Raw genomic sequence first — 16983 nt, forward strand, 5'->3', positions numbered from 1 at the left:
AAAATGGACACCAATGGTTTATACATTCACATTCATCTAGCAAAACCAGGGGAGAAAGGGAAGAGGAGAGTTATTAAAGTGTCTGATATATAAGTTCTGTAATAAGAAAAAAACATAGCTAGCATTACTTTATTAACTAAATATCAGTTATCCAGCCGTTCACTCCGGTCTCACTTTATAATCAGGCTGGGAGGTCAGTTTCCACTTTCAATTCAATCAGTTATAAAGATGAACTGAAGCTGCAGTTGATTCATTGGTATAAGGCATTTGTTTTGAAGGATATCCATAAGCAATGGCTGCAAGGATGTTTACTGAAAAAGAGGGGTTTTAAATTTTGATATTTTGATGAAAATCCATTTGTGAATTGAAAGTGAACAGTTTCTCTGTATGCGTTTGCTGTTTAATTTGTGACATTTCACCCTAAAACTAATGTTGTCCAACAACATCTGCTAATATTAAACAACAACAATCACAGTGTTTCCACATCGTACATCGATGTGAATGTGTAACAGGTCCATCGACAGAACACATTTTTGTTTTTGATTTTTTAAATAGTATAATAATCATAAACAACAAGAATGATGTAAATTATGTACATTGCCATCATTTCAGCCCAAATGCTGAAACCAGCCTAATGATGACACTATGAAAAGGCATTAGTCTACAAGGCTATTTCACTTCAACTGCTGCTACGCCTCCACCGTTGTGTGTGTATTTACATGAATCTGTGCATGTGTGTGTATGCAAATGTGTCTGTCTATGAGTGTCTCATGCATTCTCTGTGTGTTTCAGATTGTTAGCTAAAGCCAGCAAGCAAAATAAACCCACAAAACCAAAATTAAACAAAACGGAATCATCATAGCTGACATTCTAAAAAAGAAACAGACACAAACTGTACAGGGACTCTGATATTCTGGATAGCAAGGCCACATTTTCAAGCTGACTAATCTCATGTTTGGGCTTGTTTTCCTCTAAAAGGGTTCTGCTTTTATTGCTTCAAATTGACAACAGAGAGGTGAAAGAAGTGCAGTGTGCAGAAGCATCTGTTCAGTATTCTGTCAATGTACGTTCCTGAAGTGAGCAGGGGAACAGGAAACCGAGGAGGTGCCTGACTGTCAACACAAACATGCTCTTCCTCCTCTCCTCCTCCATCTACTTTCTTTCTTCCATCTCGGTTTCAAAGCTTTGTCAGAATGAGGGAGGTAACAGAGGAGTCACAACCTTTTTCAAGTTGACAAGCCATAACCACCTGATGCTGGACTACACTTTTTCTCACTGTGTGTTTGTTTGATCTGTTCTTGATATTTGTGCTTGTAAGGGTCAAGTAAAAAATCCAGCTCCTGAATACCGAAGAAAACCCTCTTTCGAACCGACTAAATAAAGACAACCTCAGATGCTTTTCTAAACATCTCCTCTTTTCTTGTCTCAACTAATCTCAAAGCTTTTATCTGCATCCTTCCTTGTAGTCGGTAAGTTTAGGGATGCAAACTGCGACCACTGCTACTGACTTCAGAGTGAAATAACCTCTTGTGCATTGATTGATGTTGACACTGAACACTAAGCAATGTGCTGGCCAGCCATGTTCCTCCCGTGTCCATCAGTTTCCTCTTTAAATTTAGTGGGACAGCTGCATTGCTGCATATTTCTGTCTGCCTTGACAGCGTGAGAAATTGTTAATACTAAGTCTGAGATTCGGAAGCTTTTCATGCTTCAAAGACTGGATACACACAAACAGCAGAGGCAGCAACCAACTCTTCCCACACAAATCTCAATGAGAAGTAATTAAGAGGTACTGTGTGGACAGAAGAGCTAAAGCAGGATTTTGCAGCTGCCTGGCCTCCACATTCCTCCCCTTTAACTTGATACAATATCTTCCAAACACAATGAGCCCTGTCACGTACTGTACAAGCTTGTTCACTCAATTTAGAGCATGAATGGAACAAGTGTGATGGAGCCATGACAACCTCATACACATACAGTTACTAACACCAATCCAACTGCCAGAACCTCTTTGGCCTTTTAACATTGCACTCATAGTCAAACACAGCAGACAGGGAGATTGTGTGGGTGCATTTATGTCTGGGACAGCTTCTCACACACATGGATGAAAGCTGAGGGGAGATGGTCAGATTGAATTTGTAATTTGTCTTTCCTGATTTGTTCTCTTCATTTATTTTTTTTTCTCCTCTTGGACAGGTCAGCTTCTAACATCTGTAACTCCCCCGCTCTCCATACCAGTTCTTCAGTCCTCTCCAGCTAATAACACTGTGCTCCCCATCAGCTCAGTCCAGTTGATTCAAACTAGCCCTCATCGCCAGCCCTACGTTGTCCTCAAATTGGGTCCACCTAGGTTGCTGACCGACTTCTGCAGAGTGTTGGTCAGATGAAAAGCCTGAAGTGGTCCCTGCCCAGGAATCTGACCCTGTGGGGTGGGGTAAGGGCCCAGGGGCTGGGAGGTGCTGACCAGCAGAGTCCCAGGCTGTGCTAGAACCTGATGTGGTGTTGACAGCCCTTGAGCTGGACCAACCCACTGTGCACTGTAGGTAGCATTGGGGCTGTAGTGGATAAACTGGGGAGGTTGGGGTTGGAGCTGGGATGGAGTGGAGGAGGCAGGGGGGTGGGAAAGGGAGCTCTTGCGAACAGCCAGAGAGGAAGCAGTGGTTGGGTTTGTGGAAAGGTGGGTGGAGCCTCCAATGCTGTTGGGACACAGCTGGCTGGGAGCTGAGTACTTTCTGCCCAGACTTGCTGATTGGATAACCTGGAAGAGCAAATCAGATCTTTAAGGTGATCAGGTGCCTAATATCAACTATATGTGCTAAAGATTTAAGAACCATATATCTCAATTTTTTTAATAGTATGCATGCAACTTGTGAGTGCATGTGGTGTGTTTTTAGATTAACCTCATAGCTGTGTCCCTGCGCTGGGGCCTGCTGCAGCTGTTTGGCACTCCTCTTACCCTGAAAAAGTGTCATGTTTACTTCAGTTACCTCACCTTTGTACAAACCTATTGAACACAATAATTCATCACATCAAACTGCTCTTTTCTAATTGTTAAGAATCTGTTAAGACTAAAACCTATACACAGTGTATGGCTAAACAAAATGCAATATGCTTTTTAGAAGCAGCCTGGAGACAAAATTCCTAGTACTGACAAAATGGAGATGGCAGTCATCTGTTGCTACATTAGTACTGCAGTACCGTGGCAAATTACTATAATCTCTAATGAATGATTTCATACTATGACTTTTTTACCTAAAAATTACTTAAACAACTATCAGAAATGTTTTATTCAATTTTATTTACTTATGGATTTATTGGTTAACTGGTTCAGTGCTGTAATTATGAAAACAATAAAAAAATCACAGCTGCTATTGCTGCATCACCAGACAAAACAACAAATCAACTGGGGTCAACATCAGGTAATGTTCAACTGGAAAAAAGCTTCTGGCGATGTAAACACTCAGTGTCTTTGAATCATCCCATGCCAATAGGTTTTGGCTGATCTCTGTTTACCCCACCAATCACTTTAGCTTTTAACAAACTACTATTTTGATTTTTTCTTTTCTGTATTTTTCTTCTCATCAGAAAACTCCATACAGGAGATGGTGAGACTTGGTAGAAGAAACATTTTCTCTATCCAAACAACTTCTGCCTGCATTAATCATAAAACAATAGTAAACCTGTGAGAGGTTCATCGCATCTCTGGCCCAGTTATCCACCAGTTTGTGGAGGTCATCAGTGAAAGTTCCTTTTCTCTGGTGGGGGGCTGACATGCTGTGGGGCAGACACTGAGAACCTCCCTGGCTCTGACTCAATCCGCCTGAACCACTCACTGTGTTGGTGCTATTAGTCCCTGTGAGGAGAGAGACAGTCAAGGAGAAGAGTAAATCATGTCAGAAGAAATTAATGTTAAATGAATATAGGTCTGGTCTTGACTACGATAATGACTGTTGCTGATCAGGTCATAGTTTAATTTAGGGCAGGTCAGCATGTCGACGTGGTCACAGAATTAGTTTTAATGACAGAAGTCATGATAAACAGAAGCAAGAGAAACTGTGATACTAGAGCTGAACACATCAATATATTTATTTCATATATAAGATAGTAACAGATTAGTGATTAACTGGGCAATCTGTAAAGCTGACATGCCCAGAAACATTCATACATGATCTTCCTACACAACAGAAGTGATGTTGAGCCAGTCCGCTGGACTTGCAGTTCATGTTCTGGCCATCAGATGGCACTCAAAACTCAATAACAGCAGCAAATAGTTTGCTCTTTGCCAACCCACAGCATCAAATTCATCCTAGCGAATTCACTACATAAAAAGCATGCACTGCAAACTGGCCACGGTGCTACAATGTGTAACACGTCTGTTAAAAACTAAACAGATATTATTAGATTATACAATATCAGTACCATCATGTTGGTGCCTCTTTGCCAAAGTCAGAAACTAAATTACTATACACTGTCAGATTTAAGGGGGAGCATGATATAATACCTCAGCTTTTCGCTATACGACACTGCACTCACTATTTAGATTGTCTAAATAGTTGTGTTGTGTTTCAGAATTTAAGAATGAAAGGTTTCACTTCAGTCATATCTACTGTATATCCCTATTACTGCAGACAATATGCATGTACATTTTTCAATAACATACTGTTTAATCATATCATTCCGGCCAATGAAAGCAGATAACATGATTGATAAGGTACCTCAAATTCAGACTATAATTACAAGGAGCTGATGCATTTTCTTTGCAGACAAATAGAACCCAAAGCCATGCTGACAAAATGAGCTTGGCTATGAAATATACTATATTTGATCTGAGATTTTACATAAGAAAAGATAGAAAATGCAGGGATCGGTCAATGCACAACTAATCACACAGCTGGTCTGACGAACTGTTGTGTCATGCTAAATAAAATGGAAGAAAATAAAAATGAGGAGATGCTGAGTCATGAGTGACTGCAGCAGAACAGAACTCTGGGCAATATAGTCCAGACCACAAGCCATGAAGAAGGGGGACAGGAAAGGAGGGAAGAGTGGCAAACAGCTGTTCAGATGAGTTAATTTTGGCTCAAACATGTTTGTTGAGAGTTTGCAGGTGCATGCACTGTCAGGCTGAATCTGTGATGGTTGGTCAATTCAGTCACTTAAACTGGCCTTTCTCTAACGAGTTATTATCAGAAGCATCTTCAGGAAAATGTTAAATCTGAAACTTTCAGGACAAACTAGCTGAAATAACTGAAATGACCTGATCAAAAATCTGTCAGTGTTTAAATCTACAAGGCATCAGAGGGCAGGAGGAAGCATGGGAGAGCAAGTGCCAGGATAGAGGAGGGGGGGTGGATGGAGGGAGGGAGGAAAGAAAAAAGAGAGATAGTTACTACAGAGCTGGTTGCAGGGGCAGACTTTTTTCACCATCTTCCCTGTGCAGCCGGAGGACAACATTTGGAGGATTGGGAGAGAGTCAGAGTTAAACCCCGCCCACAACAACCACACACACTGCATAAAGTAGTCAAACAACACTTTGAGGTCAAGTTGCCCAAAAACATCTTAACACAGATCACTACCTGTCACACAGTGCACAGTGAAACCAAAGCCAACAGGAGATGTTTCCAATGTAGAGATGTATTTCAGACTTATTTTCAAGAACATGTGTGATGATGTATCAGGTGTGTGATTTGTATGCTGCACAGTGAGAAACGCAGAGCACAGATGCCAAGGCACAGGGCTGCCATCTCTACACACATGAACAACTGGGTAAAGGTGCTCTCTTTAACAAGACCACAATATGTGGGCAACCTTCTGAGGAAGTGCAGACACCACCCTCAAGCCTGTTTAGTTGACAGTTATTGTAGCAGAAACAAGCTTTGTAATAAGATAAACTCAGCTTTGCTTTCCTGTCAACAGTGATGCTAAACCACCATCGACTGTTGTCATTACACACTGCCTCAAAACCTTGACTGTGCACCATGGCTTTAAGATGCTTTTGGGTAACCAGAACCTGGCTCTGAAGTGATTCTTACTCCCCTCTACAGCTCACAGGGCTGTACCAGAACTGGGTCCAACATAAGACATATTTATATATATGTATGCAATTCAGATAATCAGGCTAATATCAAAGATCATCAACATGGATTTTACATCAGTGTTATGTGCTTTCCTTCTCAAGCCACTGGCTTGCAAACAAGAACACGCTCAGACAACTGAGACCCAGGTCTGTCTCTCTCTCCCCTTCTGATGGTACAGTGGCGGGTGGGGGGGTGAGTATGGTAGGGAACGAAGAAAGGGAGAGAAAGGGTTTGAGCTGCAGAGGATTCAGAAGCATTCACTAACATCCCTTCATAAAGCACAAACCATTTCACCAACACTACATATTATGATTATATGGTTTTAAAAAACTATTTACTCATTACAAAAAACTGTAAGGACTGATTCACAGTATTTGAACAAAACTGTGCTCAGATAATAAAGCTGAAGATAAATAATACATTTCCTAATAAAATATTAGGAGACAAATCTCTCAGGTCATCAGGTCTCAACTTGTCTTTCCTTGTCTTGTTTTCACAGAGAGTGCTGTGTGGAAAGCCACTTGTGCCATGTGACATCAGATTACTCATGGCTCAATATTGACCGTAGTCTTCATTAAAGTAATGTGGGTTTGTTTGGTTACACTGTAAAGAGACAGCTGCTGTTCTATTGCATCTGTGACAAAGCAGCTGCTCAATAACTGGTTCCTGTGATATTAAACTGCACTCTGCTATAACCACTAGTAACCATGCGCCTCACCAAATCAACCTGTCACTACTACTGCACATTTTGAAGAAACTTTATGTCACAGGATCACAGTAGCTGCCTTGGCTGGTTCACTTGGCGTCTAAAAAGCTAATGACAAGAACGGAAACCTCAAATTATCCACCAAGCCTAGCTTAAAGAATCCGATTTAAGCAAGAAAAAGTATGAATGTTTTTCCACCAATTCCTAAAAAGATGACGTTTTTGATTCATCCAATTTCTGCAGGATACTGGTGATATCAGAAGCAGAGGGTCTTCCTCCATCAAAGAAGAAAACCCATGAGAAGACATGATGACCGTGACTTGATGGATATAGGAGTAAAAAATTTCAATAAAAATATGTAAAGATGACTGATAAAAGAGTCAAGCAAAGAAATCAAAGCTTTACACACAAAGAGCCAAGCAGGGCGTACTGAAAAAGCGCGTCCTCCTGCCACCTGGCTTGAAGGCCAAACGCTCCGAACCCCAGCTGAACTTTACACAGCCTGAAGAGAGGGAGGAGGGAAGGGAAAGGAGGACAGAAAGGAGAAGGAAATGGAAAAGAGTTCCAGAAAAGAGGAGAGAGATGTAGAGAGGCGAAGAAGATAAAAGGAGAGAACATGATGAGAGATCAACAAAAAGACAGAAGAAAGAAAAAGGAAAAAGATACCAGAGGAAGACAAAAGGGAAATAGATGCGAGGGATGGAATGAAACAAATGAAGGATACACAGAAAGGATTTAACAGTCAGTTAGCCATCGCAATGCTTTACACTGAAACAGAGAGAATATTAGACCAAGAAAGACAGACTAAGAGGTAAGGAGTGTTTTGCTGTGAGAGATTGAAGACAAGCCAACTGCATGCATTTGTCTTTATCTATATGCAAAGAGCACAAGGACCTCTTTAAGCTCAGCATTTGTGTTAATTCAACTTTTCCCTAAGCATTGTTGAGTTGTGAAGGAGCTGATGAGGCCTGCATACCTGGGGTGGGAGCACACAGGCTTGGCACAGACAGTGCTGCCTCGCTGGTGTAGGCTGAACACAGGTTGTCGCTGGAGGGAGAAGGTTTGAGCGGTTGGAGTACAGTGCTGCTGCCTGAATTGGCTAACCCTCCTGGGGCTAACAGAGCCAGCTGGCCGGGGTACAAGGTTGGGACGCTCTGGGCGGATAAAGTGCTGCCTGGAGGTAGCAAGAGACGTGGGCAGGAGAGGACAGGGCAGAAACGGCACACCACAGAGTGCAGGGGCGCATATAAAACACACACACACACACACACACACACACATATACATGTAGATAATGGACACATACATTAAGCCACCCATTAGTCCAGACATTTATACACAGCACCACATATAGAAAATAAACCGGGGAAAGCAGTCAGAAATCTTCAAGCTCTGAGCCTGCTCCAGTGTACACCCACATGCATATGTACCAAGCAGATAAACACGCACACAACACGTACATATGTGCACATAGATGCATAAACACGGAAATGGTGTAATGTTAGGATAAAAGTTTATGATGATGTTGGCTGTAGTGGACTTAGTCAAGGTAAATATTTTGGTGATACATTACTGCTAAGAGGTGAAGAGTTAAAAGGGCCAGGTCAACCAAATTACAAAAAATATATACTGTACACTATTATTTCTCTCTAGTGTCTGATATTTTTAGCTTAATCTATCCAGGTTTTGGTAAAGTAAATGGAATTTCATTTCTGTTGCTTTCAACATGTATTAAACAAGATAGTCTAGACTCATGCCAGCAGCCCACAATGACAAAACAGCAAAAAATAACAACACATGTTGCATGCCTGCTGATATGCTGTTCCTGTGGAGAATTGTTGTAAGGCTGGAGAGGTAACTATGTCTTACCAGACATAGTTACCAGTTAAAATATGGGGTCTCTAAATTACCCTCTTTGTTTAGAGTGTTACAAATCTCTTTTCATCAGTACATATACCACTGTTTAAGGAGGAGAAATTCTAATGAATGAATGCTGCTCTTCATGCTGTCCACTTTCATATTCTGGCTCAAACATGTCAGGTAGGATTTTAGGTATTGTCACTGTTGAAAAGGTAGCTTTATGCCTTTATGCCTGGCTTCCTGACCTGTCTTGTGCTGAAAACTGTTCCTCTGTCGAGATGTGTTTCCCCTGTTCAAAACCCCATTTTATGTAGCACCCCCCCTCAGTGGCTGTGGTTAGCATAATGTTAGGGGAAACGCATCTCGATGGGGAAGCAGATTTCAACACAACACTGGCAACAGGAGTTGCGCATATTCATGAACTATCCTCTCATTTTCAGGAGACGCCTCTTGGGTTTTATCATTCTAAATACTTACAGACTATTTGGAGTTATGATGTGTGCAAAGCTAATCTAGAGGTACTCAAAATTAAATATTAAATGGCTAGAAATGAACATACCATGGGCTCTTTAATATCTGCAGCAAATGACATGGAACAAAAGTATCTGCATGGCTTGATAGTTTTAGAGATAATAATAAGGATAATCACCTTTATTTGGCCAAGCATGTTACACACACACACACACAAGGAATCTGTTTCTGGTACAGAACCGAAGTAGCCATCTGCGGCACCAACTCACACTGATAGCTCTAACCACTGGGGGCAACCAGGGGATTCAGTGCCTTGCCCAAGGATACTTTGACATGTCGACTGCAGGTACAGTGATTTGAACCTCCAACCTTCCGGTTGGGAGACATTTGCTATACCCACTGAACCAAAGTCGCCCCATATATACTGTGTATATATATATATATACTGTGTGTGTGTATATAGCATACCTGGCTGTAACTGACTCTTGCTGCTGTGTGTGGAGCTGGTTCTGGATGATTTAGAGGATTTGCTTTTGGTTGGTCGTCTCCTCCTGCCAGTAAGGGGATTGACTGGTGGAAGCACTGCAGTCGGAGGATTCTACACCAGCACCAAGGGCAAAACAGCTTCACATTGTAAAGTAGGTGATGATGCTTATACTGTAATGTTGTTTCTTTACTGATGTAAACAAGGTGAGTTACCTTTCCCAGTCTGATGAAAAGGTTGTCTATTTCCTCCTTCTGCCGGGAGTGGAGCTCCTGAATTTCACGTATATGCCTGGTGGTAGAAAGAGGGAATAAAAAAATAAGGAACAAAATAATGACAGGTACAAGAAATAAAGAGGGCGAGAGGGGGAGTGTCTAGTTTTCTAGTGAACACTGAAATTCTGTTTTCAAAAAGAGAAAGACCAGAACAAGGACACGTGAATAAAGAGAGTGGGTGGTTAGCCTCATTCTTGAGGCTGAGGAAAGAAAACAGGAAGAGAATGCCCTGATATTTTTGATAGAGAAGGAGAAGAAAGAGGAGAAGAGATCAAAATCTATTTTTTTTTCAAAGTGAACCTTATTAAACAAACTCAATACATTCCCCTTTTTTGTTGTATTATATGTAAATCTGCTGCTGACTGTTTTTACCATCATATTTGCTGCTGTTGGTCGTTTGCACTGCTGTCCATGTGCATCTCAATCTCACAAGGATCTGACAATCTTCCTGTTATTTTCACTACTGTCACTGATTGTACATGGTTTTGAGTGATACCTTATTAGGTTGTGCTGTTTAGTTTTATCCTAATTACTTTAATTACTTTCTTATTCTATTTTAGTTTCTTAAATGTTATGGGCATTCAGTATTAGGCGAGAGAGAAACAGTATTTCGATTTTTCTGTATGTCCTGCACATATTGTGAATTGAAAATAAAAATCTTTGATCTTAATCTAAAGAAGAGGTCATAACGTGAAAGAAGAGTTCAAAGGACAAATGAATTACCTGTTCTCTGAGATTTTTGAGAGAAGAGGGGATAACTTACTTTTCTCTGAGGTGGCTGACTTCCCTTTTGAAGTCTTCATCCTCACATTCAGAGTCGTTGTCACTGCTGTTGTAGGAGTTATTCAAGGAGTTGTTGTTTAGACTTGGCAGGGATGCTTTATGTGTTGAGTCTGGAGTCAAAATCCGCCCAGGGCCACTGGGTCCATTAGCAGCCTGGGTAGCGAGGGGAGGGGTCTGCCTGGACTCGAGGCTCTGCTCCTTGGCACAACTGACTGAGAATCTACCGACACGGGCCTCAGGGCTGGTGGTGACCTGAAGCATTGAGTAGAGTTGTATAAGTGAAGGATAGTTTTTGCATTTTTTTCAATGTACAGGAGAACTTTCACACTTGGAGAGGTCACTGCAGATTTACAAAAATTCAAGTTTTATTTGTGCTGTACTTGTAGGATTGCAACCCCTCACCCATTAGAGCACAACAACAATAGCAGAAAATACCTGGAACCGTCCAATGGTAGTGGTAGGCTTAGGGGAAGGGCAGGGTGAGGGGTGATGAGACGTTTCTGGTGTTCTCTGGGGGAGTCCATCCACAGTAGCTCCTCCTTGCCCTCCTCCTTCTCTCAAAAGAGATGAGGAGTCCTTGTGCAGCGTGTTCTCAGGGCTGGAGAGGTTGGAGGATGAGGAGGTAGAGGATGAAGTTGAGGAGGTGGTGGAGGAAGATTCAGGGCAGGCCGGGCGCTGGACAGGAGACTCCTCAGTAGCCACTGAGACCTAAGCATGAAAAAGTGTTAGAGGAAAAGGGGGAAAATGCAACAAAGAAGGTAAAACAGACATTACTTAACTCTACAGCAGTTCAATACAGTCTCTTTTACTGTGCTCAGTGTCTTTGCCATGAAGTTCTCTACCATGCCAGAAATAAAAAGTTCCTACTAGACTTTCTATGGCTCGGATCCAGTGTACATTTATCTTCCCACCCTTAGCATACATACTGTATTGTCTGCAGGAGCTTTTACCTGAAATCTTCCTAGTTTAATTCCCTCTGCAGGAGGAGGAGGAGCAGGAGAGGACACTGCCTCTTCCCCCAGAGAGAACGGAACTGAAAAAGAAATGACAGATGCATATGTTAGACAACAGACAGATAAAAAAAACAGATACAGTCAACAGCCACAGATATACAGATTTATGGGTTAAGTAAATAGAATGTACATACTTTGTTGTCCCACTGAAGATAGGCCACTGTGAGACACCTGGGGTTAGCATGGAGATGAGAAAACAGGTTAGTATTGAACAGTGTTATATAATCAAAATATATACAGGATGTCAGAAGGAGCTGCCCCATTAACAGGTGTTTACCTGGATGTTTGTGCCGACAGGAACAGTCTCTGGGCTGAGTGCTCTCCTCAACTGAGCATCCAGGTCCTCGAGAGGCTGCTGGGACTGGAGAAAGACAGGTGCACTTTTAGATGCACTTACAAATATAAAAAACACACACACGGTCAGTCAGTAACACTTAACTAGCAACATAAGCACAGATCAGCCAGTAGCACACATGAAACTACAAGGGCTGGGCAACAGTTCAGTATTATCATTTACTGCCTTTCAGTAGATAGGTATTTATCATGTTATTATTCTAGAAATGTATGTTGTACAAGTAAGTTGCAATTAAACTTAAAAACTTTAGTTAATTTGTTTTTGTTTTCTATTGTATAACAGTGGCATAAAAATAGTTGCTTTAAACATCAATTTAATTATTGTATAGGTGATTCTGGATACATTTGCTATATCACGATATAACTGTTAAGGGTAGAAAAATAAACTGATACAAGAGTGAGATTTATGGCTGCATCAGTTGAAAACCACAGATTCCAACCAAATGAGTCTAAAATAAATGTCAACCATATAAAGCAATCTTTGGAAAGTTTTCTGTTACTTCTCGCTGTGCTGTGCTCCGTTCTAGTGTGTGACCGTTCTGCACCACCTCCTGCTGGCATTCAAACACGCCTCCTTATTAACTATGCAGGGCTGGAAAAAATGCTGTGCACAGTACAGATAGTTGCAGGAGCAAACAGTGCTAGTGTTAGCAGCTACCCCAGAATACAGAACATGCAGAGCTTGTGTCAAGTAGCCTATACCAGGAGTACCACCTCGCAAGTAGAAACATTACGAGGGCGGCACATTGTTGAACCATTTTAACCGCAATTTAAAAATGAATCACTGAAATCAAATCCCTTGTGAGCATTAACTACAGTGGGATGATCTTAATTACAGTACCAAGTCCTTGCCCTTGAGGGTTACATAAGAGACGAGCAATGAATGTGGACAACTTGGCAGGTCAGATTTTTCATAAAAGAGCTACAAGTCATATCTCTCTATTCAAAGTGCAGTTCTGGTTAAATGGGTGGTCTATTTTCGGATGACAGCACAATAAAACATTCTGGAAATGAAAGACACGTCCCTGTGTCTCTGCCCTGAAGTACAGTACATGGTCCTTAACCTACTTGACTACTGCCTTGGTTTCTCTCTCATTCCATTGGTGTTTCTCACCCTTTCCCTTCAGCTGCCTCTCTGATTGTTTATCTACATCTTACTATCTCTCCTGTACCTTCAATCATTATTCCTTTTGGATAAAGTGCATCTGTAGACTTGTTAGGTTTGAACCCTGCATGTACTTTAAGTATAAGAATTAACTTACAGTCTAATGTACTGATGTTATGTTTTTCTTCTTCCTTTTAAAGTCAATTATTCTGATGTGTATTTACACGTTAAAGGTTTAATTTTTGTCTTTTGAAGTTAGAAGGGTTTATAATGGAGATGAAATGCATGAGTTGTGTTTTTTTTCTCTCAAGTCCCCTTTTTCAGGTTGTGTTGTATATTTTAGCAAGTATTAAATTATTGAAATGTAGTATAAACTTACTGAATCAAGCAAAAAGGAAATAAGCATAAGAAGAATTTATAAGCAACACATTGGATTAAATACAGATAACAAAAAAGGGAAAAATTCGCACACAGTAAGCTCAGTGTGAATACACTGCAATTGAGACTGCACTCTTAAAGATGAGCACAAAAAAACACCTGTATTAGACAAGGTCCAGTGAAGGATGGCGGGAGTTCTGAAGGAGGAGAACTGGCCTAATCCCACATAAAGAGAGGTGATGAAAGACAGAGTGGGAGAAATGAGAAAAAAAAGGTTTGTATAGGTTACTGGGGAGAATGTTGTGTAAGTGTAATAGTGTAAATTAGCTTGGCAGTTTCACCTAAAAAACATGTGCCCTCTGACTACATAATTAATTAAAGATATAATAATATAATGAATTGTTTAATTAGATCTAAACTAACTAATATTTCCATGTAATCCCAAGCCGTATCACTCACCGGTAACCTGGATAAGGGGGGTTTAGATGGAGTGGCCTGGCCAAAGGCTGAGGCAGAGATGACAGTAGAAATTAAAATCATAAAGTTAGAAAGCAACATTATAAAAAACACACAAACTAATACAAGTACACATGTAGAAACACATCAGCATATTATTCTACTTACCAGTCTGTGCAGGGGTGGAGACAGGCGTCCCAGGGCCCTGGATTGGAGTGGGTGAACCCAGTGATCCTAGAGCTAGGCTGGAGGGGGGCTGAGGAGCATTGGCTGGCAGGCTGGAGCCAGCTGTGGTAACAGATGTGGTGGAGGTAGAGCCGGGGCCCAATGGGGATGAGGTCCCTGCCACAGAGGGCCCAATGGGGATGAGGTACCTGCCACAGAGGCTCCAGAGAAAGAATCGGCAGCTAAGATGTCGCCCTGGGTGGAGGGCACACCTGTACTGAGGTCCATGAAGAGAGACCGCAGCTTCATCTCCAGAGCTTGGATGTCATCTGGTTTGCCTTGGGTCTCAGCAGATGCCTCAGACCTAACAAAAACATTGATGAATGTTTTGCTCACTAAATAACTTAAAGCCCCTGAAAACCTGTTTTAAAATCTTAAGTAAAGCTTATTTCTAGTTATGTTCTAGTCAAGTGAAAGATTGAAGAATAACATCCTTAAGCAGTATTTATTAAATAATTAACACTTAAACATTCTGATAATTAGCATTATCAAGACTGTGGGTGTGGTCAGATCAGATTTGTATGACAGAGGTTTGGCAATGTAAACAAAGGACTTCACATTTGGATTCAAATTTTGCTAATAAGAGATTAAATAAAGACACACTGGCTAGCTCTCACCTGGCATCACACTCCCCACAGTACACGTGCGTCTGCCCGGGCAGGGTCTCTGTCTGCGGCTGGCTGTGGACCAAGGTCGACTGTACAGATGAGACATTTGTGGTCACTGGCTGGAGCCCCACAGTGGAGGAGGAGGATAGAGGGGGGATAGGATGGAAGGCAGCAGAGGTAGCAAGCTGGGGGCCTGGGATGGCAGTAGTAGGGATGACAGAGGAGGACAGTGGAGGTGTGGAGGAGGAGGTGAAAGAGACTGACGTATGATCACAGAGGACTTCACTGGCTGCAAGAATGGAGGAGGGAGGGGAGGATACGCGGGGAACAGTCTCGGCAAGAGGAGGGGAGCCGAGCGCTGTTGGGGGTATGTTGGAAACACTTGCAGGTGGCACGGTTGGAGGTACTGAAGTAGCAGTGACAGCAGAAACAGTTTGGGACTGAGGCAGGGTAAAAGCCTGGGGCTGAATCTGTGCTTGCCCCAGGATCTGGACCTGCACCTGTGCCTGGGATTGCATCCCTGGCTGTGACAGTACCTGTGACTGAAAGACAGCCTGCTTCACTTCAGTTGAAGTATTAGAGGACGAACAAGGAGGGCTAAGACCGACAGCAGGCACAGAGGAAGGAGAGGAGGTTGAAGAAGCAGGGGGAAGAGAGGTATCCAAGACCTGCTCCTGTTCCTGGTTTAAATTAGAAGGAACGAGCCCAACAGTAGCATCAACAGCAGTAGTGACTGTGCAAGACTGTGAAGGGGCAGACACAGCTGCAGGCTGCAGAAGAGGATGGGTTGAGTGGATGGAGGCTGGGGCGGTGCTGGGTCCTGGATCAAACTGATTCTGGTTCTGCTTGAGCTCAGAGAAGGCTTGTTGCAAGCTGACCACTCCTGCAGAGTGGGACAACACCAAACCTTGGCCTGGAGTCTTTGGTGGAATTGAAGTCGAAGGAACTGGAAGAAAACAGAAACACTGGTTTAAGTGAGGGTGGCATGGTGGTACAGTGGTTAGCGCTGTCACCTCACAGCAAAAAGGCTCCTGGTTCAGGCCCCGGTTGTCCCAGTGCCTTTATGTGCGGAGTTTGCAGTTCTCCCTGTGTACTCTCTCAGGGTACTCCAGCTTTCTAGGACTGAGTGTGTGTGTGTAGTTGTCTGTCTCCAGGTGTCAGCCCTGTGATAGACTATCCAGGGTGTACCGTGCCTCTCTCCCAATGTCAGCTAGGAATGGCTCCAGCCCCTCCGTGACCCTCTTCAGGATAAGTGGTATTGACAATGGATGGATGTTTTAAGCCACAAAGTCCATCCTTGTCACTGTGAGACCTTTGGTGAAATCACATAATTCCCAGCATAGCTGCAACCAACTTACACCTGCTTAGAGGTCTAATCAGACAGGGTATTGAAAATACCTGCAAGCGGGCAGCGCCATTCATTTGCAAAGTAATTAGTAAATACAGTTGTCAAGTAAGTGGAGCAGAAATGTTAAGTTGTATAAAATGGAAATAAATCAGGTAAAGTACAAATACCTCAAAGCTATAAGTAAATGGAATTAGTTGCTGTCCACCACTTCATAAGACCAATGACACAACAGTGTAGACATGTCTCTACTTTGTAAAACAAATCAAATACCATTGTCTCGAACTGTAACACAGAGAATTTGAGGGACATGCACTACAAAATCATGACTAATGTTCTGTGGGTAACTTTCTGTGGTGGTAATTTAGGATGTTTTTTGGATATCTACATATTAATGTTTAATAATTGGACAGGCTTCAGCATGTGCTGAGTTCAGACTGTGGAGAAAGGAAGACAGTTCAATACCGTTCCTACATGCCACTAAAACTAGGAACCACTGATTTATATTGTGTTTTATACATTTGTCTAACAATAACACATGAATATTGTGTAATGCAGGTATGTTTAAATATATTTTGACACTATCCAATAGAAGGCTGGACACTGATATTTATATTTTTGTCTTCTACCAGAACATCCTATCGTATCAAAATAAATAAAAGCATGTTATTGTGTTATTGTGTTTGGACAAACATTTGGCAACTTCATCTAAAAGCATTACAGCTAAAGTGTGTACTTGTGGTACATTGTCAGTGTGAATTTTAGGTGTGTTTGAAACTGAAACTTCATTTTGGCCATCCTAATAATAACGTATTTAAAAGTTATGAGAACATTTTTTTCATC

The 16983-nt window shown here is 41.9% G+C and overlaps 1 protein-coding gene across 1 annotated transcript in view; it reads right to left on the reverse strand.

Annotated features, from left to right (window-relative positions):
* Positions 1 to 6: 6 nt before the first annotated feature.
* Positions 7 to 16983, reverse strand: part of wnk1b (WNK lysine deficient protein kinase 1b) — a 100360-nt gene continuing 83383 nt past the window's right edge. Inside the window, 18 exon segments of the mRNA XM_020599626.1 lie at positions 7 to 2758; positions 2901 to 2957; positions 3681 to 3853; positions 5391 to 5432; positions 7193 to 7285; positions 7760 to 7957; positions 9583 to 9712; positions 9814 to 9889; positions 10637 to 10908; positions 11092 to 11364; positions 11607 to 11689; positions 11804 to 11840; positions 11947 to 12030; positions 13666 to 13722; positions 13966 to 14012; positions 14131 to 14310; positions 14313 to 14491; positions 14805 to 15741. Of these exon segments, the coding sequence (XP_020455282.1) occupies positions 2321 to 2758; positions 2901 to 2957; positions 3681 to 3853; positions 5391 to 5432; positions 7193 to 7285; positions 7760 to 7957; positions 9583 to 9712; positions 9814 to 9889; positions 10637 to 10908; positions 11092 to 11364; positions 11607 to 11689; positions 11804 to 11840; positions 11947 to 12030; positions 13666 to 13722; positions 13966 to 14012; positions 14131 to 14310; positions 14313 to 14491; positions 14805 to 15741 (3356 nt within the window). The 3' untranslated portion in view covers positions 7 to 2320.

Source organism: Monopterus albus, unplaced genomic scaffold (assembly GCF_001952655.1).
Source record: "Monopterus albus unplaced genomic scaffold, M_albus_1.0 scaffold41.1, whole genome shotgun sequence".
Classification (NCBI taxonomy): domain Eukaryota; kingdom Metazoa; phylum Chordata; class Actinopteri; order Synbranchiformes; family Synbranchidae; genus Monopterus; species Monopterus albus.